This window comes from Heterodontus francisci, chromosome 30 (assembly GCF_036365525.1).
Source record: "Heterodontus francisci isolate sHetFra1 chromosome 30, sHetFra1.hap1, whole genome shotgun sequence".
Taxonomy (NCBI): Eukaryota; Metazoa; Chordata; class Chondrichthyes; order Heterodontiformes; family Heterodontidae; genus Heterodontus; species Heterodontus francisci.
The window spans coordinates 48,836,915-48,858,449 of NC_090400.1; the positions used below are offsets into that span (position 1 = coordinate 48,836,915).

Consider the following 21,535-nt stretch of genomic DNA (forward strand, 5'->3'; position numbering starts at 1 on the left):
TCAGTGCTGTATCTCTAAATCTCAAAGTTCTATTATGAAGTTATAGTGAAAAATCATGATACAAGTTTATAAACCTACATGGGAATGTAGGCATGGCATCAAATCTTTAGAACAGTTACAGCAAAACAAAGGACAGGGAAATATCAGAGTCCCACTCCTGAAGGATATCCACCAACCTCGCTGTGAATGTTAGTGGATATTAAGTGTAAGTGAGACTAGCTGTGATGCATCCCATATTTAAATAGCCTCAGACTGTATGATAAAAAACCACTTGGGCAAAGTAATGAAGAGGGGCTGATGGTTATGAAATTGTACCTCAGTGAGGAGACACTTCCATTAGAGAAGGCAAGTAGGACGAGTACGTTATGATGACAATCGCCATGTCAGTCCACTCGTAAGCCCTTGCTAGATCAACAGTTACTCAAAGCCACACTTCGCTTTCCCTGGTCTGGCTAATTTTCAATCCATCTCAAAAACTTGCCTCCTATTCTGTGAATGAATGGCTTTTGAGGTACAGTATCAATAGCCTTACTGAAATTCAAAACTCTATTGCATCCACAGAACTTTTGTCTTCAACAAAGCCAGTAAATTTGAGAGGCAAGACCGTCCCCTCTCAAATCCTTGCTAATTCCTACCTACCACACCAAACCTAACTAGGTATCCTCTCTATCAGGAGGTCTTATAATAAAACAGACAATATGCCCACAGGATTGTAGTTTTCTGCATTGAATGTGTGGCCATTTTAAGATTTGACATTTCATCTACTTTTGTATCTCAGGTACTATTTCACTTTCTGATGATTCCATTAGGATCTTGACAAGGCTGCAACAGAAACCATCTGGGCACAGCACCGTGTCCTTGTTTTAACTTCTTCAGCCTATCAGTTTATTTAAAATTTCTATATTTGATAGTATTTTTCTCCCCCATCCCCAGCACAAATTCAATTTGTATGCTAGGGAGATGGTCTGCAGTCAGCTTAGCGTTATCAAAAAAGAAATCATTTAGTATGTTTGCTATTGCTTGGTCACTTTCTATCATGTCACTGGGATCTTTAAATTACATCAGTTACCAGTTTTATTTGCTACAAAAATCATAGAAATGCTTGAAGGCTGTATACTACATCCACTCCAGAGAGGAATATTCTGCATGGGAAAAGGAGTGAAGAAGTTGTCGTACATGTTGGTACCAATAACATAGGGAGGACAGGTATTGAGGTATGCTGGTGCCCACCCCCCTGCCATTTTAGTGTAAACCCTCCCCAACCACACTAGTAACCTCCCTGCGAGAACATTGGTCCCAGCCTTGTTGAGGTGCAACAAGTCCCTTTCAATTAGATGCCTCCTGCCCCAGAACTGATCCCAGTGCCCCAAGCATCTGAAACCCTCCCTCCTGCATCATGCCTCAAGCCACGCCTTGATCTTCCCTATCTTCCTATTTCTACTCTCACCAGCACATGGCACAGAGTGACCCAGAGATTACTACCATAAAAGTTCTACTTTTTAACTTTCTCCCTAGCTCTTAAAAGTCTGACCATTGTACCTCAATACCTGTCCTCCCTATGTCGTTGGTACTGACATGTACGACAACTTCTGCCTCACTCCCTTTCCCATGCAGAATATTCCTCTCTGGAGTGGATGTAGTTTACAGCCTTCAAGCATTATGATTATTTTTGTAGCAAATTACTGATGTAATTTAAAGATCCCAGTGACATGATAGAAAATGACCAAGCAATAGTAAACATACTAAATGGATAAGATGCATAAAGTAGTAAGAGTGTTGGATAGTACTAGAGAAGGAAGTAGTACTATATTAGATAGGAGTAGACAAAGAAGGTCTACGAGGAATATGAGGACAGGTTTAGAATGCATTATGTAAAATCACAGTGTGGTAAATAAGGTTGGTGAGCTACAAGCACAAATAGCAGTGTAGGAATATGATGTAGTGGCAATAATAGAAACACAGCTTAAAAATGACGAGGCCTGGGCATTTAACATTCAGGGATATAAAGTGCTCAGAAAAGATAGGGAAGGAAAAAAAAAAGGGAGGTGGGATGTCAGTACTGATTAGGGAAGACATTAGTGTTGGAAAGAGGATGTCCTTGAGGGGGTGAAGACAGAATCCATTTGGTTAGAGCTGAGAAGCAAAAAGAGTATGATCACACTACTGAGGGTATTCTATAGGCCTCCAAATAGTTAGTGAGTGAGAGAGAGCGTGACAGAGAGCGAGAGAGGAGGGGCAGAGAGAAGCAAATCTGTAGGGAAATCAGAGATGTGGAAGAACTATAGAGTGGTGATACTGGCGGACTTCAATTAGAGGTCTGCTACCCGACCCGAAGGGACCGACGATACGTGTCGGGTTTGGGTCGGGTGGGCCCACCTTCCGGGGCCGGCTTTCAGGCTCGGGTCAGATCAGGTCGAGTCGGGTCGGGTCCACACGGTAAGTGCTCTGCTGGTAAGTATTAAAAATAAAAACTTACCTGAGCTGGGAGTCTGGGACGAAACTGAGTCTGCGCAGTGAGCGGGTGACATCACTATGACGTCTTGCGCATGCGCTGCAGCTTCTTGCAGGTTCAGTGTCGGGAAGGTAAGTGAAGGGATGGTCGGGTTGGGCAGAGTAGTGGCGGGTTCGGGCCCGTTGTGGTTCGGTCGGGTTCTTTTTCCTTACCTAAAGCAGGCCTCTAACTTCAATTACCCAAATATCTATTGGGATAATGTTAGAGTAAAGAATAAGGCGGGGTGGGGGGAGGAATTTCGGAAATGTGTTCAGGAGAACTCCCTTGACCAGCACGTTCTCGGCCAATGAGGAAGGAGACATTGCTGGATCTGATGCTGGGAGATGAAGTGGGCCAAATGGACCAAGTGTCTGTGGAGGAACACTTGGGCAAGAGTGATTAGATTGTTCCTTGCTCTTCTCCATTACTAAAATAGAACTTCTAAATTGGAAGAGGGCTAACTTCAATGGGATGAGAGGAGATATAGCCAGGGTAAAATGGAACCAAAGACTGACAGGAAAAGCTAATAGAACAATGGGTGATCTTCAAGATGATGTTTCAGGTACAGGCGAGGTACATTGCAACAAGGGCGAAAGTAGGGGAACCAAAGTCAAGACTCCTTGGATGCAGAGGGAGACAGAGAATATGATGGAATACAAAAAAAGTGTGCATATGATCTGCAAGGTCAATTCTTCAAGCGAGAACCAGGCCAAATAAAGAAAGTTGAGGGGGGTAATGAAGAGGAAAATATGACTGGCGAAGAGAGAATGAAAATAGAATGGCAGCTGACGTAAAAAGGAACCCAAAAATTTTCTACTGGCATGTGAATAGGTAGTAAGCAGGTAGTAAGAAGCAAGGTGGTGCCTATTAGGGGCAAAGGAGGTGATATATGCTTAGAGGCACAGGGCAAGGCTAGATTACTTAATGAATACTTTCTATCGATGTTTACTAAGGAAGAAGATGCTGACAAAATGTCAGTAGAGGTAATGGATAGGGTGAAAATTGATAGGCAGGACGCACTGTAAAGGCTGGCTATGCTTAGAGTGGATAAGTTGCTTGCATCCTAGATTGCTAAAGGAAGTGGGAGTGGAGATAGAAGAGCTTGCCATTCTCTATCAATCTTCCCTAGATACGAAGGGGGCATTAAAGCATTGGATGGTGGCAAATGTGACACCCTTATTCAAGAAAGGGTGTGAAGACATTCCTGGTAACTTTAGATTGGTAGTTCAACATCAGTGTTGGGTAGGGTTTTAGACACAATCAGGCAAACACAATCAGGCAAACAAAATCAACAGGCACTTGGAGAGGTTCGAGTTAGAGTTAGAGTCATAGAGAGATACAGCACTAAAACAGGCCCTTCAGCCTGAGTCTGTGCCGACCATCAACAACCCATTTATACTAATCCTACATTAATCCCATATTTCCTACCACATCCCCACCTTCCCTCAATTCTCCTACCTACACTAGGGGCAATTTACAATGGCCAATTTACCTATCAACCTGCAAGTCTTTGGCTGTGGGAGGAAACCGGAGCACCCGGCAGAAACCCACGTGGTCACAGGGAGAACTTGCAAACTCCGCACAGGCAGTACACAGAACTGAACCTGGGTCGCTGGAGCTGTGAGGCTGCGGTGCTAACCACTGCGCCACCCCAAAGAGGTTAATTAAGGACAGCCAGCACAGATTTACAAAAGGCAGATAACAGAGAAAGTTGATGAAGGGAATGCAGTAAATGTTGTCTATATGGATTTTAACAAAGTGTTTGACAAAGTGTTTGACAAAGAATCACATAAAAGGCTGGTTAACAAAATTGAGGCTCATGGAACAGGAGGGTTACTATCAGCTTGGATAAAACATTGGCTTACGGACAGAAAAGAGAATCATGGTAAATGGTTGTTTTTCAGACGGGAGAATGGTAGTCAGTGGCGTGCCCCAATGTTCAGTGTTAGAACCACTGCTTTTTTTGATGTATGTTAATGACTTGGATATTGCAATACAGAGTAAAATTTCAAAATCTGATGACACCAGATTTGGAGGTGTGGCAAACAGTGAGGATGACACCAATTGACAACAGGACATAGATAGGTTAGCAGAAGGGGCATAAAGTGTCAGATGGAATTTAATGCAGAGAAGTTAGGTGATGCATTTTGGAAGAAGGAATAGGGAGGTGCGATATCGACTAATTGGCACAGTTCTAAAGAGTGTGCAGGGGCAGAAGGGCCTTGGGGGTCATGTGCACAGGTCCTTGGAGGTGGCAGGACATATTGAGAGAGTAGTTAGCAGAGTATATGGGACCTTGGGCTTCATAAATAGAAGTATGGAGTACAAAAACAGGGAAATTATGCTGAACCTTCATAATGCTCTAGGTAGGCCCCAACTGGAGCAGTATGTCCAATTCTGGTCACTACACTTTAGGAAGAATGTGAGGTTCTTTGAGAAGGTGCAGAGGAGATTTACCAGAATGGTTCCAGGAATGAGGGATTTTACCTACACAGTTAGGTTGGAGAAGCTGGGGTTGTTCTCCTTGGAGCAAAGGGGATTGAGGATAGATTTGATAGAGGTGTACAGGATGAGGACACATTTAGACAAAGTAGACAAAGAAAAGCTGTGCCCATTAGCTGATGGTACCAGGACTAGGGGTCACAGATTTAAGGCATTGGGCAAGAGATCCAGGGGGATGAGAAGAATTTTTTTTTTATATAAACAAAGTGAGTGGTAACGACCTGGAACTAGCTGACTATGAGGGTCGTGGAAGTGGAAATGATTAATGATTTCAAATAAGAAATTGGATGGGACCAGAGGGAAATTAACTTGCAAGGCTACAGGGATAGAGCGGGGGTATGGGACTGACCAGATTGCTTTACAGAAAGCTGGCATGGACTCGATGGACCAAATTGCCTCCTTCTGTGTTGTAATGACTCCAAGAATGGTTCTATTCTTAGCCTGTACAATGAAGGTCTGCACATCTTGCATGAACTGCCACAGTATTTTATTTATTTGCTCCTAGTACACATCCCCATATAAGAGCCATTATGATTTCATTATAATAAGGCTGCGTTTGCTGACAACGCAACCACTAGGTGGCGAGTCATTGCACATACTCAAATGTAGCCTCATGGTACATATCAATGATTTGAATGTAAGGGGTATGTTTATTAAGTTTGCAGATGATACAGAAATTGGCCATATGGCTGATAATGAAGAGGAAAGCTGCCAGTAGTAAAAATGGTGCTGCTCAATTTATCACAAAAACAAAGAAACCCAAATGGCCACAGCGGCTGGATTCGCTACCTCCATCCCACCCCCAACAGTACCCCGCTCCCTCCTGCCATTGCTTCACTTCGCCGCTGCCTCCCGTACCTGTCAGCTCACTCCACGCTTCGCCACTTCTCTCCCCTGGGCCACTCGCTCCCTGCTTCAACGCGAACCCCCCAACCCCCACCTGTGGGCCACTCGTTCACGGCCTCGCCACTTCGTCCCCTCTGCTGTCCCTCAGCTCCTCGCTCCCTCCCGCTCGCAGTCTCCCTCCCCTCACCTGCCTATCTTGTCATTCTCTCTCTTCCCCGCTTCCCCCATGCGGGGAAGAAAGGCTGTGATCGCGGGAGGAAGCAGGGACCAGAAGCGGGAGGGAGTGGGAAGCAGAGGCAGAGCAGAGGGGAGGAAGCGGGAAGTTCACAAATGGTCCAAAGTTAGGTGTGGGTTGAAGCGGGGAGTGAGCAGCCAAGGTGGGAGAAGTGGCGAGACAGGGACTGAGTGACCCACAGATGGGGGAGTGGGGGGGTGGAATGGGGAGCGAGCAGCCGATGGAGGAGAAGTCGTGAGGCGGGGAGCAAGTGGCGAGCAGACGGTGCAGTGTGAATTAGTCCTGACAAGCTGGGTACTGGTGTAGACTGTGCACGCGCAGCACCATACCGACAGCAAGAGTCTGTTCTGCGTATGTGCGAAGCTGGGGGCGCTCTGACTATTTCGGCGCTGGGCTGCGTTGGCAGGAGTCACTTCATTATAATAATATCCCTTGCTTTCCTAACCACATATCCACCGAATGAAATATAAATATATATATATAAAAAAATATATATAATATTCTCCTAATTTGTACACCATGTGCCACCACAAGTAATCTTGAGATTACAATCCTTGAAGCCCTACACTACTGTTCAGTACCTTGCCATACATTCCCTCTTTTTACAGGATTTTTTCTCACTGCTCCATTGTATCTCTTACACTAGCACATGGAAGGCAACACACCATTCAGGACCCACAAAACTACAGAACAGGTACATTACCATACCTATAGAATCCCATATAATTACCACTCCAATTCAAATTGAGGAGGTTTCTTCTTTCTCTTTAACCCCTCTCTCCACAAGTATCCCCTTGCTCCATGGTGTTGTGTATAGCTCTTGACTACCTCCCCTATGCCCCCAACCGTATCAATTTCCTGTACTGGTTCCTCAATCTCAAGCCTCCCTTGTGTGCAGACACGTATCCATAAGCTACCTTCTGCTTCAATATTTCCATCTATGTATTACTACATTCGGGAAAGTGTCTTACAGAAATGTTTCCTTCCTATATGTGTTGCAGAATGCAGTTAGCTGCTCTTCAACCTCACCATTCCTCTACGTGAACAACACAATTCCAATGCTTAATGCACATGCATTCCTCCTGGATATTTCACAGATCCAGCGTGCCCCATATTAGAGATATTACCCACTGCTTACTCTGACATTATGTAACACGAAGATGAAGAATTGCTGGTTACAAGGCCATAAACTAGTGAAAGCATTAAAAATGAATTATGCAAGTAGATTAAGACATTAAACTACACTGGCTTTGGTGATATTTTTCTGCAGTTTATTAGTACTGAATAAGCTTAGTGATAACACCATTTGTATCTGCTTAGAAGCTTCCATGAATAAGTAAACCAAAATGTGAATGGCAAGCTGGACACTATTTCTAAATTATTTTGTAGGTTGTCTTTATAAAGTAAGCACTTCTATCTGAAGTAGTACTTTGTTTGTACTAAAAAACTTTTAAGTTGGAAATATTTTTCACGAAATCTAATCAACCTATAATGAGATGCAAAGCACTGTCCTTCCTGATCATGGCTTAAGCTATTACCATACATACCAAGAGAGGTAACAAAGTGTTCATGTGCATTCAGGGTCTTCATGCACCGTTTGTTCTTGTAGTCCCACACTCTAATGGTTTTGTCATCAGCACAGCTCACAATAAACTTTCCTCCAGGATGAAACAGGGTACCACGTACCCAATTATCATGGCCAACCTAAATTTAACAGGACACATCATTAAGGAGTTTACCACTTCAAAGACTGCCAAAATTTGCTTGGACCACCTTTTCCTCAAGGGAAAATGGACGAAAAATCAAACATATAGCAGACTTGGTTTGCAAATTGGAAACTTTTTCTTTTGATCTTGGATCGTACGTGACAATGAAGATCAATGGCCCCAATCAACGCAATTTCTAATCAGGATGCACATTTTACAGCCTTGAAGATTTATCTTGCTTTTTAAAAACACTGTTAGCTCCATGGAGCAGCAAACTGCTCAACTGAGGAAAAGCTATTCCCGCTTGCTACAAGCTCTTCTATGGATCTGAAGTATCTACTTCAAAGATGCAGGAAGTACAAAATGAACCAAAGTAGTGAAAACTGAAAGAGCTTAAAAGCCCTGAAAATGAGAAATCATTAAATCTGCAGGGTGGACATGGTATCCACATTCGAACATATCCAATTCAGACAGATATACAAAATTTAGATTCCTGCTGAAAATACAATTGGGTAATTTCTACTTGATGTTTCCAACTCTCCTCTCCCCCTCCCACATCAATCCAAAACTAATTTTTTTTTTAAAAACGTGCTGCACTTTGGCGGAACTCAGCCACTGTAACTTTGAGCTTCCTTGGTTCAATGTTAGCAAATGGGCACTTCAAGGAAACCATCACCACACTTGGAAAAGAAATGTTGGTATCAATGGAAGAATGAATTAGAAATACAATTACAATATCTTGCTAAGGCCTCAAAGCAACTAACACAAAACATTTTGTTGGGGGATCATGGCTCCACAAGAACAATAGAGGTAACGTGTTCTCAATTTACTGGCAACAATGAGCTAAGCAACAAATCCAGAACTTGGAGCACTGTTCATTTTTTTGAAAAATAATAGGTTACTGCTTAGTAAGCGATCTACATTATGCGGGGTCAATTACACTCAAAAGGATTTCTTAAGGGAAGTGGATAGTCAGAAATTTACTAAAATATGAAGTGCAATGTCTGGAGCTGGAGGGTGCCATTAAAATAATCATCGCCAGTTGTGTTAACTGACACGACAGGACATTTTAAAGGACGTATATTCTTAACTAGATAATTGAAGGCTTTTTAGACAGTTTTATTCTTCGCCATCTCGCTATCTCCTGAAGATTTGACTCATTCTGGAGTATAGTTCTGAATGCATGTAGCATTCATAAGGTAGACGAATTGATAGGGCACACTGAAGTAAATAAATATGATCTGATTGTCATCCTACAGCCATGCCTCCATAATGGCTATGACTGGGTCCTGAATATTGAGGGGGTATATGACATTCAAGAAGAATAGGAAACTAGATAAAGGTGCAGGGGAAGCAGGGAAACACGTTAATCAAGGATGGCACTGGTGCAATATTTAGAGAGGACCTTAGTTCAGGAGATCAGGATGTAGAATCAGTTTGGGTGGAGATGAGGACCAGTAGGGGAAATAAGTCACTGGTGGGAGTGGTCTAGACGCCCCCTAACAGTAACTACAATGTAGGATGAAGTACACAAGAAGAAATATTGGGATGGCAATAATCATGGGTGATTTTAATCTACATATAAACTGGAAAAATCAGATTGCAATAGTAGCTTGGATGAGGAGTTCATAGAATGCTTCCGAGTTAGTTTCTTTGATCAGTACGTTCTGGAACCAGAGAGCAGGTTATATTAGACTTGCTATTGTGTAATGTGACAGGATTAATTAACAACCTCAGAGAAAAGACACTGCTAGGTAGCAGCAACCACAATATGATTGAATTTTACATCCAGTTTGAAAAAGAGTGGGTCTAAGACTAGTATTTTAAACTTAAATAAGGGTAACTATGTGGGCATGAAAGCTACGCTAGCTGATGTGAACTGGATTACTAGGCTGGGAGACAGATCAATAGAGAAGCATTGGAAGACATTTAAGGGGATATTTCAGAATACTCAGAATAAGGATATTTCTACTATAAAGAAAAATTCTAAGGGGAGGACCCACCATCCATGGTTAACTAAAGAAGTTAAGGAAAGCATCAAACTGAAGGAAAAAGCATATAATTGTGCAAAGATGAGTGACAGGTCAGATGATTGGTCAAAATCATTTATGTTTATTAAAATAAAAAGTGGTTAGCACCGCAGCCTCACAGCTCCAGCAACCCAGGTTCAGTTCTGGATACTGCCTGTGCGGAGTTTGCAAGTTCTCCCTGTGACCACGTGGGTTTCTGCCAGGTAATCTGGTGTCCTCCCACAGCCAAAGACTTGTAGGTTGATAGGTAAATTGGCCATTGTAATTTGCCCCTAGTGTAGGTAGGTGGTAGGAGAATTGAGGGAAGGTGGGATGTGGTAAGGAATATGGGATTAAATGTAGGATTAGTATAAATGGGTGGTTGTTGGTCGGCACAGACTCGGTGGGCCGAAGGGCCTGTTTCAGTGCTGTATCTCTCTCTCTCTAAGAACATAAAGAAAGGCAGAGAATGACTAAAAGGTTAATCCAGGAGAAAGAGTATGAGAAGAAGCCAGCTAGAAATGTAAAAACGGATAGCAAGAGTTTCAACAGGTATTTTAAAAAGGAAAAAAGTAAACAGTGTTGGTCCTCTAGAGTGTGCGAATGGAGAGTTAATAGTAGATAATAAGGAAATGGCGGATGAAATGAACAAATATTCTGCTTCTGACTTTACTACAGAGGATACAAAAAACATTCCAGTAATAGCTGTAAACCAAAGGGTGGAAGGAAGAGAGGAACTTGATGAAATTACAATCACCAGGAAAGCGGTACTGAGCAAACTGATGGAGCTGAGGGCTGACAAGTCCCCGGGTCCTGATGGACTTCATCCTAGGATCTTAAAAGAGGTGGCTAATGAGGTAGTAGATACGTTAGTTTTGATTTTTCAAAATTCGTTAGATCCATGTCCATCAGACTGGAAAATAGCAAATTTAACCCTTCTATTCAAGAAGTGGGGCAGAGGCAGAAAATAGGTAACTACAGGCCAGTTAGCGTGACATCTGTCATGGGGAAGGTGTTAGAATCGACTAAGGAGGTTATAGCTGGGCACTTAGAAAAACTCAAGGTAGTCGGGAATAGTCAGCATGGTTTTGTGAAAGGGAAATCATGTTTAACCAATTTATTGGAGTTCTTTGAAGGAGTAACATGCACTGTGGATAAAGGGGAGCTCATTGACGTACTTCCAGAAGGCATTTGACAAGGTGCCACATAAAAGGTTATTTTGCAAAGTAACAGCTCATGGTGTAGGGGGCTAACATATTAGCATGGATGGAAGATTGGCTGTCTGGCAGAAAACAGACAGAATGCATAAGTGGGTCCTTTTCTGAGCGGCAGGATGTGACGAGTGGAACCCTGCACAAGTCTGTGCTGGGGCCTCAACGTTTTACAATTTTTATCAATGACTTAGATGAAGGGAGCAATGGCACGGTAGCTAAATTTGCAGATAATACAAAGATAGGTAGGAAAGTATGTTGTGAAGAGGGCATAAGGAGGTTGCAGACTGATATAGATAGGTTGAGTGAGCGGGCAAAAATCTGACAGATGGAGTATAATGTGGGAAAATGTGAAGGTGTTCACTTTGGCAGGAAGAATAAAAAGTAGACTATTACTTAAACAGAGAAGGACTGCAGAATTCTGAGGTGCAGAGGGATCTAGGTGTTCTAGTGCATGAATCACAAAAAGTTAGTTTATAGGTACAGCAAGTAATAAAGGCGGCTAATGGAATGCTATCCTTTATTACAAGAGAAATTGAAAATAAAAAGTAAGGATGTTATGCTTCAGTTTAACAGGGCATTGGTGAGACCACATCTCGAATATTGTGCACAGTTTTGGTCTCCTTATTTAAGGAAGGATGTAAATGCGTTGGAGGCAATTTAGAGGAGGTTTACGAGATATAGACACCTGGAATGAGTGGGTTGTCTTCTAAGGAAAGGCTGAACAGACTGGGCTTGTTTTCACTGGAGTTTAGAAGAGTGAGGGGAGACTTAATTGAAGTATGTAAGATCCTGAACGGTCTTGACAAGGTGGATGTGGAAAGGATGTTTCCTCTTGTGGACGAGTCCAGAACCAGGGGCACTGTTTTAATTAGGGGTCGCCCTTTTCGGACAAAGATGAGGAGAATTTTTTTCTCAAAGGGTTGTGCGACTTTGGAACTCTCTGCCGCAGAAGGTGGTGGAGGCAGGGTCATTGAATATTTTTAAGGCAGAGGTAGATAGATTCTTGTTAGGCAAGGGAATCAAAGGTTACCGGAGTAGATGGGAGTGTGGAATTCGGAACATACAGATCAGCCATGATCTTATTGAATGGCGGAGCAGGCTCGAGGGGCCAAATGGTCTACTTCTGCTTCTAATTCATATGTTCTTTAGGCATCTAAATCAAAATCAAGTGTTGGACTGGTTGAGTGTTGGTGGGTTCCTTAACAAGGGAGTGAAAGTAAAAGTAAAGCCAAACTGATTTGAATGCACTTTGACTATGCACTTCAAGAGGTCAACAGGAGCAAAATCCTGACTGACTGCTCTCTTTTCCAAGTTCAGGAGTACTAAAATTACATGGCCACTCGTATCACACTGCAGTTGGAGTCAAATGCAGGAACTTCTCAGTCCATGTGGCTTAGTACAGTGATCAATTGAGCCGCTGGGGAAGGAATTGACTAAGACTACTTAATTCTATAAACCATCTGCAACAGGTTACTCTATTATGTATTTCAATTGGTGGTACACACTCACCAGTGTCATAAGGCACATTCCAATGCTAATATCCCACATCTTAATAGTCTTGTCTCTGGATCCTGACAGCAGGAAAGGTCCAGGTTTGCCACTCTTTTTAGTCTGCAAAAGAACAGAAATAGAAGGTGTTAGAAATGCGTACTAAAACACACTACTGAAAGCAAGAGATTCAATTTCCTATTTCAATACTACCAGATGCTGGAAGGTGGGATTAGATTGGACGGCTATGGTTTTACATGGTGTTTGTAGAATTGTATTATTGGCTATTTGCGATTGGTTTAATTTTTAAAATTATTATAAATGTGGGACCATTAATTTGGACACAAGTTAGAGTAGGCTAGTTAATGAGAACAGTTACATAAATATCGGTTCATGTGATACTTGCAGACATTGGTCACAACGTTGTGAAGTTTTCTCCTTACTGTGTAAAACATATTAGCATTTGATAAAATAAACAATGCAAGATGACTGTTTAAACAAAAAGTATAAGTCAGGCTGAAAATATTTACCTTAACCATGGGAAATAATTGCATATTTCACTAATTTTATTTAATATAGCACAGCTATGCCAGTTAGAAAAAAATCAAGAATCCAGAACTACTACACAAAAAACCTTTATTGCATCTCATAGTTTATCAGTTTTATGGTGAATAATTGAATTGTTCTAACAATCCAGTATCTTTGAATGGAAGCCATCCATTCAGCCAAATAGCTGAACTGTGCTGCTACTCAGTCACTGTCCCAAATATTCTATTCAGTGTGAAACTATGTAGAATGTACAATAATAACTAGTCTCGCCATCATTATTATTAACTGAAATTAAAGGGCTCAAGGCAGAAAACAGCTGAAATAAATGAGAAATTTAAAAAGCAAACACTTTTAAAAACCAAAAGGGGATTCTACCATCTGTGGTGACCTTCTAATTGACAATCTGGATACTAGAAAAAATTTCAGCTAACAGTAGGGAAGGATAACGGCCACAGTGGGATTCATAACATGCTTTCTGTACCCACAAGGCTCCAATGCACAGATCGATCAGAAGCGTAGCTACAAACTGGGTCACAAGAGCAATTGAGCTGTCTAATCCTGAGAGGTGCAATAGCATCTTTGCATTACAATCTAATAAAAGCAATTTTCCTCCATTGTAGAATACTGATAATTAAAATATCCATTTATGCCTAGCAAGCCACTCAACTGCACCAAACTGTCATAGAAAAGTTGGAAAAAAAAAATCCAGATGGACCACTCAGCATTGCCCTAGGCACTGTAAACAGTATATTTAGCCCTGTCGACCCTGCAAAGTCCCCTTTACTAACGTCTGGAGACTTGTGCCAAAATTGGGAGAGCTGTCTCACAAACTCGTCAACCAACAGCCCAACAGTCATACTGACCAAATCGTACCTTACAACTAATGTCCCAGACTTCTCCATCACCACCCCTGGATATGTCCTGTGCCACCAGCAGGACAGACCTTCCAGAGGTGGCGGCACAGTGGTATACAACTGGGCAGGACTCCATGAAGTCTCATGGCATCAGGTCCAACATGGGCAAGGAAAGCTCCTGTTGTCTGGCCTCACACAGTGCTTCTCCATGTTGAACACCACTAAGAAGCACTGAAGGTAGCAAGGGCACTGAATGTACTCTAGGTGGAGTACTTCACTGTCCATCACCAAGATTGGCTCAATAGCACCACTACTGACCGAGCTGGCCGAGGCCTAAAGGACATAGCTGCCAGACTGGGCCTGCAGCAGGTGCTGAGGGAACCAGCAAGAGGGGAAAACCTGCTTGACCTCACCATCTATCTGTCTGTCCCAGATGCATCTGTCCATGACAGTATTGGTAGGAGTGACCACCGCACAGTGTTCCAGTGAACATCAACGCAAGCTCGAGGAACAGCATCTCATCTAGCGATTAGGCACACTACAGCCTGCCGGACTGAACATTGAGTTCAATAATTTCAGAGCACGACAGCCCCCCATTTTACTTTCATTTTTAGTTGTTTTTTCTTTTTTTACATTTTTTACAACCTTTTTTTTTGCATTTATTTCATTTCATCTTAGTTTGTTCAGTTTGCTTACCCACTGTTTTTTCTCACGTTTGCACTTGCTGCTGTACAATATTCAGTCCGTTAACACCTATTCTGTACTAATGCTTTGTCTTTCAACACACCATTAACATATTGTTTGCCTTTGCTCCGTGACCTTTTGTCAGCTATGTGGCCTTGTCCAATCTGCACCTTCTCCTTTGTTATCTCTTGCCCCACCCCCACCTCACTTGCTTATAACCTGTGACATTTTTAATATTTGTCAGTTCCGAAGGGTAACTGACCCGAAACGTTAACTCTGCTTCTCTTTCCACAGATGCTGCCAGACCTGCTGAGCGGTTCCAGCATTTCTTGTTTTTATTTCAGATTTCCAGCATCCGCAGTATTTTGCTTTTATTTAAGCCAGGGGATCAACCCTGGTTCAATAAGTGTAGAACAGCATCCTAAAAATGAGGTGTCAACCTAGTGAAGCTACAACACAGGATTACATGCATGTTAAACATTGCAGCATGTGATAGACAGAGCTAAGTGATCTCAGCCAACGGATCAGATAAAGGTTATGCAGTCCTGTCACATCCAATTGTGAATGGTGGAGGACAGTTGAACAACTAACTAGAAGGAGGCTCCACAAACATCCCATCTTCAATGATGGGGAAGACCAGTACAAGGATGCAAAAGACAAGGTTGAAGCATTTGCAACCATCTTCAGCCAGAAGTGCAGAGTGGATAATCCATCTCACCCTCCTCCTGCGGTCCCCAGCATCACAGATACCAGTCTTCAGCCAACTGGATTCAGTCAACGTGATATCAAGAAATGGCTGAAAGCACTGGATACAGCAAAGGCTATGGGCCTGACAACACCCCGGCAATAGCACTGAAGACTTGTACTCCAGAACTAGCTGTGCCCCTAACCAAGCTGTTCCAGTACAGCTACAACACTGGCATTTACCCGATATTGTAGAAAAGTGACCAGCTATGCCATAAAAAGCAGGACATATCTGATCACCATCCCAGTCTACTTTTGATGATCAGCATAGTGATGGTGTCGACAGTGCTATCAAGCAGCACTTACCACAGCAATAATCTGCTCACCGATGCTCAGTTTCGGTTCTGACAGGGCCACTCAGCTCCAGAGCTCATTGAAGCCTTGACCCAAACATGATCGAAACAGCAAATTCAAGAGATGAGGTGAAATATCAAGGCAGCATCTGACCAGTGTGGCATCTAGGAGCCCTAGCAAAATTGAAGTAAATGGAAATCCGAAGTGGGGGGCGGGAGGGGAGAGACTTTCTACTGGCTGGAGTCATACCAAGCATCGGCTGAGTGGTTCCAGCATTTCTTATTTTTATTTCAGATTTCCAGCATCCGCAGTATTTTGCTTTTATTTTAGTGTTTAATTCACTGCCACTTCTCTCTCAAAGGAAGATGGCTGTGGTTGTTGGACGACAATCATCTCAGCTTCATCAATGACCTTCCCTCCAGCATAAGGTCAGAAGTGGGGATGTTTGCTGATGATTGCAGTGTTCAGAACCATTTGCAATTCAGCAGATACTATAGCAGTCTGTGTCTGTATGCAGCAAGACCTGGACAATATTCAAGCTTGGGGTAAGAAGTGGCAACTAAGATTTGCGCCACACAAATGCCAGGCAATGACCATCTCCAACAGAACCTGATCATCTCCCCTTGACATTCAACAGCATTACCATTGCTGAATCCCCCAACAGCAGCCTGGGGGGCGGCGGTTACCATTGACCAGAAACTGAACTGGACCAGCCGCATAAATACTGTGGCTAGGTCAGAGGTTGCCAACTCTGCGGTGAGTAACTCAACTCCTGACTTCCCGAAGCCTGTCCACCATCTATAAGGCACAAGACAGAGTGTGATAGAATACTCTCCACTTGCCTGGATGAGTGCAGCACCAACAAACTTGAGAAGCTAGACACCATCCAGGACAAAGCAGCCCACTTTATCGGCACCCCACCCATGACCTTAAATATTCACGCCCTCCACCACTGCTCACAGTGGCAGCAGAGAGTACTATCTGTACAATGCACTGCAGCTACTCGCCGAGGCTCCTTTGACAGCACCTTGCAAACCTTTGACCTCTACCACTTAGAAGAACAAGGGTAACAGCACATGGAAACACCAACACCTGCAAGTTACCCTCCAAGCCACAAACCATCGTGACTTGGAACTATATCGCCCTTCCTTCACTGTTGCTGAGTCAAGAACCTGGAACTCCTCAACAGCACTCTGCATGTACCTACATCATATGGACTGGAGCGGTTCAAGAAGGTGGCTTATCACCATCTTCTCAAGGGCAATTAGGGATGTCAATAAATGCTGCCAGCAGCGCTCACATCCCAAAGAAAAAAAAACTTCAGTGCATTCCTGAAAGAATACAGCACTGTCATAGATGTCGTCTTTCAGGTTTGATGTTAAATCAAGGCATCATCTGCTTGCTTGAGGGGACGTAAAAAATCCCATGGCACCATTTCAAAGAGGAGCAGAGGAGTTATCCCTGGTGTCCTGGCCAATATTTATCCCCCAATCAATATCACAAAAACAAATTCATCTGATCATTGTCACATTGAGGTTTGAGAGAGTTTGCTGCACATTTCCTAAATTACAACAGTAACTACACTTCAAAAGTACTTCATTGCCTCTAAAGCACTTTTGAGGCATCCGGTGATCAAGGAAAGCACTACATAAATGCAAGTCTCTTTCTTTATCCAGTTCTAGTTATAGAACATTATTATTTATTGAATGCATTTATATGTCACCTTCCACACTGAAAAGCATCTCAAAGCCTGGTCCAACAGATGGCTTTTAAGGAGGGTCTTAAAGGAGAAGTTGGAGATAGAGAGGCAAAGGAGTTGAGAGAGAAGTGCAGAGGATGGGACCTAGGCAGCTCAATGTATACTGCCAATGGTGTGATGCAAGGCGAAACTGGAGCCAGGGGCAGTTTGAAAACTGGGTGACATAGGGCTGCAGGAGGTTAGAGAGATAGGATTATGGCCATGGATATTTAACCATATACATAAAGCATGCTGGGGTGGGGGCTGTTTGGATAAACTTAATGTGAGTCAGGAAGAACAGGTATGGGTAGTAGGAATTGGAGTGGGATAGAATACAGGTGGCAGAGTTTTGTTTGAGTTGAAGCTAGATGAATTAAAAAACGGATGTGGTCCTAAAAGCAGAATACAGGGAGTTAGGAAGCAAGTTGAAAAGTAGGACCTCAAAAGGTAGTGAACTCAGGATTACTACCAGTGCCACGTGCTAGTCAGAGTAGAAATAGCAGGATATATCGGATGAATACAAGGCTAAGAGATGGTGTGAGGGGGAAGGTTTTAAGATTCCTGGGACATTGGAACCGGTTCCAGGGGAGGTGGGACCAGTACAAACTGGACAGGTTACACCTGGGCAGAACTGGGACTGATGTCCTAGGGGGAGTATTTGCTAGAGTAGTTGGGGAAGGTATAAACGAAAATGGCAGGAGGAAGGGAACCTTTGCAAGGAGACAGAGGAGGGGGAATCAAAGACAAGAGCAAAAGACAGTAAGGGGAATAAGAAAAGTGATGGGCAGAGAAATCAAGGGCCAGAATCAAACAGGGCCACAGTGAAAAATAGTGGGAAGGGGCCAAGTAACGTTACAAAGACAAGCCTTAATGTGCGGAGCATTCCCAATAAAGTCGATGAATTAATTGCGCCAATAGATGTAAACAGGTATGATATAGTCAGGATTACGGAGACATGGCTGCAAGGTGACCAGGGATGGGAAATGAACATCCAGGAGTGGGAAATGAACATCCAGGGGTATTCAGTATTTAGGAAGGACAGACAAAATGCAAAAGGCGGTGGAGTTGCATTTCTGGTTAAAGAGGAAATTAACGCTTTAGTGAGGAAAGATATTTGACGATGTGGAATCTGTATGGGTAGAGCTGAGAAACACTAAGGGGCAAAAAGCATTAGTGGGGGTTGTATACAGACCCCCAAACTGTAGTGGTGATGTTGGGAATGGCATTAAACAGGAAATTAGAGACCCATGCGACAAAGGAACATCCATAATTATGGGTGACCTTAATCTGCATATAGATTGGGCAAATCAAATTAGTCACAATATCGTAGAGGAGGAATTCTTGGAGTGTATACGGGGATGGTTTTCTGGACTAATACATTGAGGAAACAACTAGAGAACAGGCCATCCTAGACTGGGTATTGTGTAATGAAAGAGGAATATTTGACAATCTAGTTGTGCGAGACCCCTTGGGGACGAGCGACCATAATATGAAAGAATTCTGCATCAAGATGGAGAGTGATGTAGTTGATTCTGAGACTAGGGTCCTGAATCTTAGTAAAGGAAATTACGAAGGTATGAGGCGTGAGTTGGCTCTGATGGATTGGGAAAAGTTACTTAAAGGGACGACGGTGGAAAGGCAATGGCAAACATTCAAAGAGTGCATGGATGAACTGCAACAATTGTTTATTCCTGTCTGGCACAAAAGGGAAAGGTAGCCAAACCATGGCTTACAAGGGAAATTAGAGATAGCATTAGATCCAAGCAAGAGGCATATAAATTCGCCAGAAAAAAACAACAGACCTGAGGATTGGGAGCAGTTTAGAATTCAGCAAAGAAGGACCAAGGGATTGATTAAGGGGAAAATAAAGTACGAGAGCAAGCTTGCGAGGAACATAAAAACTGACTGTTAAAGTTTCTATAGGTATGTGAAGAGAAAAAAATTAGTGAAGGCATGTGTAGGTACCTTAGAGTCAGAAACAGGGGAATTTATTATGGGGAACAAAGAAATGGCTGACCAACTAAATGCATACTTTCGTTCTGTCTTCACAAAGGAGGACACAAATATCATACCAGAAATGTTGGGGAACACAGGGTTTAGTGAGAGAGAAGAACTGAAGGAAATCAGTATTAGTAGAGAAATGGCGTTGGGGAAATTGATGGGATTGAAGGCCGATAAATCCCCAGGGCCTGATGGTCTGCATCCCAGAGTACTTAAGGAAGTGGTCCTAGAAATAGTGGATGCATTGGTGGACATCTTCCAAGATTCTATAGACTCTGGAACAGTTCCTACAGATTGGAGGGTAGCTAATGTAAACCCACTATTTAAAAAGAGAGGTAGAGAGAAAGCAGGGAATTATAGACCAGACAGCCCGACGTCGGTAGTGGGAAAAATTCTAGAGTCCATTGTCAAAGATTTTATAGCAGAGCACTTGGAGAAGTGATAGAATCGGACAGAGTCAGCATGGATTTACGAAAGGGAAATCATGCTTTACAAATCTACTAGAATTCTTCAAGGATGTAACTAGTAGAGTTGATGAGGGGGAGCCAGTGGATGTCGTTTATTTGGACTTTCAGAAGGCTTTCGACAAAGTCCCACATAAGAGATTAGTGGTGTAATGTTAAAGCGCAAGAGACTGGGGGTAGTGTATTGTGATGGATAGAAAATTGGTTGGCAGACAGGAAACAAAGAGTAGGGATAAATGGGTCTTTTTACAAATGGCAGGCAGTGACTGGTGGGGTACTGCAGGGATCGGTGCTAGGACCCCAGCTATTCACAATATACATTACTATTTAGCTGAGGGAACTAAATGTAATATCTCCAAATTTGCAGATGACACAAAACTGGGTGGGAGGGCGAGTTGTGAGGAGGATGCAGAGAGGCTTCAGGGTGATTTGGACAAGTTGAGTGAGTGGGCAAATGTATGGCAGATACAGTATAATGTGGATAAATGTGAGGTTATACACTTTGGTAGCAAAAACAGGAAGGTAAATTATCTGAAAGGCTATAAACAGAGAGGGGAATACGCAATGAGACCTAGGTGTTCTCGTACACCAGTCGCTGAAGGTAAGCATGCAGCTGCAACAGGCGGTAAAAAATGCAAATGGTATGTTGGCCTTCATAGCGAGAGGATTCGCGTACAGGAGCAGGGATGTCTTGCTGCAATTATACAGGGCCTTGATGAGGCCACACCTGGAATAGTGTGCGCAGTTTTGGTCTCCTTATCTGAGGAAGGATGTTCTTACTATCGAGGGAGTGCAGCGAAGGTTTACCAGACTGATTCCTGGGATGGCAGGACTGACGTATGAGGAGAGATTGTGTCGGTTAGGATTATATTCGCTGGAGTTCAGAAGAGTGAGGGGAGATCTCAGAAACCTCAAATTCTAACAGGACTGGACAGGGTAGATGCAGGAAGGATGTTCCTGATGGTGGGGGAGTCCAGAACCAGGGGTCTAAGGATATGGGGTAAACCTTTTAGGACTGAGATGAGGAGGAATTTCTTCACCCAGAGAGTGGTGAACCTCTGGAATTCGCTACCATAGAAAGCAGCTGAGGCCAAAACATTGTATGTTTTCAAGAAGGAGTTAGATATAGCTCGTGGGTTTAAAGGGATCAAAGGATATGGGGCGAAAACGGGAACAGGTTACTGAGTTGGATGATCAGCCATGATCATAATGAATGGCGAGCAGGCTCGAAGGGCCGAATGGCCTACTCCTGCTCTCTATGCTTCTATGAAGGGAGGCCGGCCAAGAGAGCAGTGAAGAAATTAAATCTGGAGGGATAAAACGCATGAATGAGAGCTTCAGTGGAGACATACAATGTTAAGTTTGGAAGTAGGTAGTCTTTGTGATGGAGAGGACATGGGGTTGGAAGTGCAGCTCAGCAGAAGTTGAGAGAAGTCTGGTTCAATCTGCGACAATGGTCTGGGAGATGGATGGAGGTGGTGGTGGCAATGGCCTCAGCCTTCAGAGTGTTTAGATGGAGAAAGTTATAGCTTATCCAAGGCTGGATGTCAGGCAAGCAGTCTGATAGCACAGTAACAGTGAATGTGTCAAAAGGGGTGGGGTGCTGTCGAGGTGGGTCTGGAGTCAGAAGATAAATATACCCATTAAATGGAAAGTTAAACCATAATCATACATACATTTATATAGTAGGTTTATTGAATTATCGATGGGATTTAT

At 43.1% G+C, this 21,535-nt stretch overlaps 1 protein-coding gene across 1 annotated transcript in view; it reads right to left on the reverse strand.

The window, feature by feature from the left end:
* The window catches only part of LOC137346753 (lissencephaly-1 homolog), a 119,882-nt gene that overhangs the window by 13,078 nt on the left and 85,269 nt on the right, over positions 1-21,535 (reverse strand). Inside the window, exons 9-10 of the mRNA XM_068010534.1 lie at positions 12,513-12,614; positions 7,622-7,778 (exon numbers count right to left, since the gene is read on the reverse strand). Of these exons, the coding sequence (XP_067866635.1) occupies positions 7,622-7,778; positions 12,513-12,614 (259 nt within the window). The remainder of the gene's footprint in view (positions 1-7,621; positions 7,779-12,512; positions 12,615-21,535) is intronic.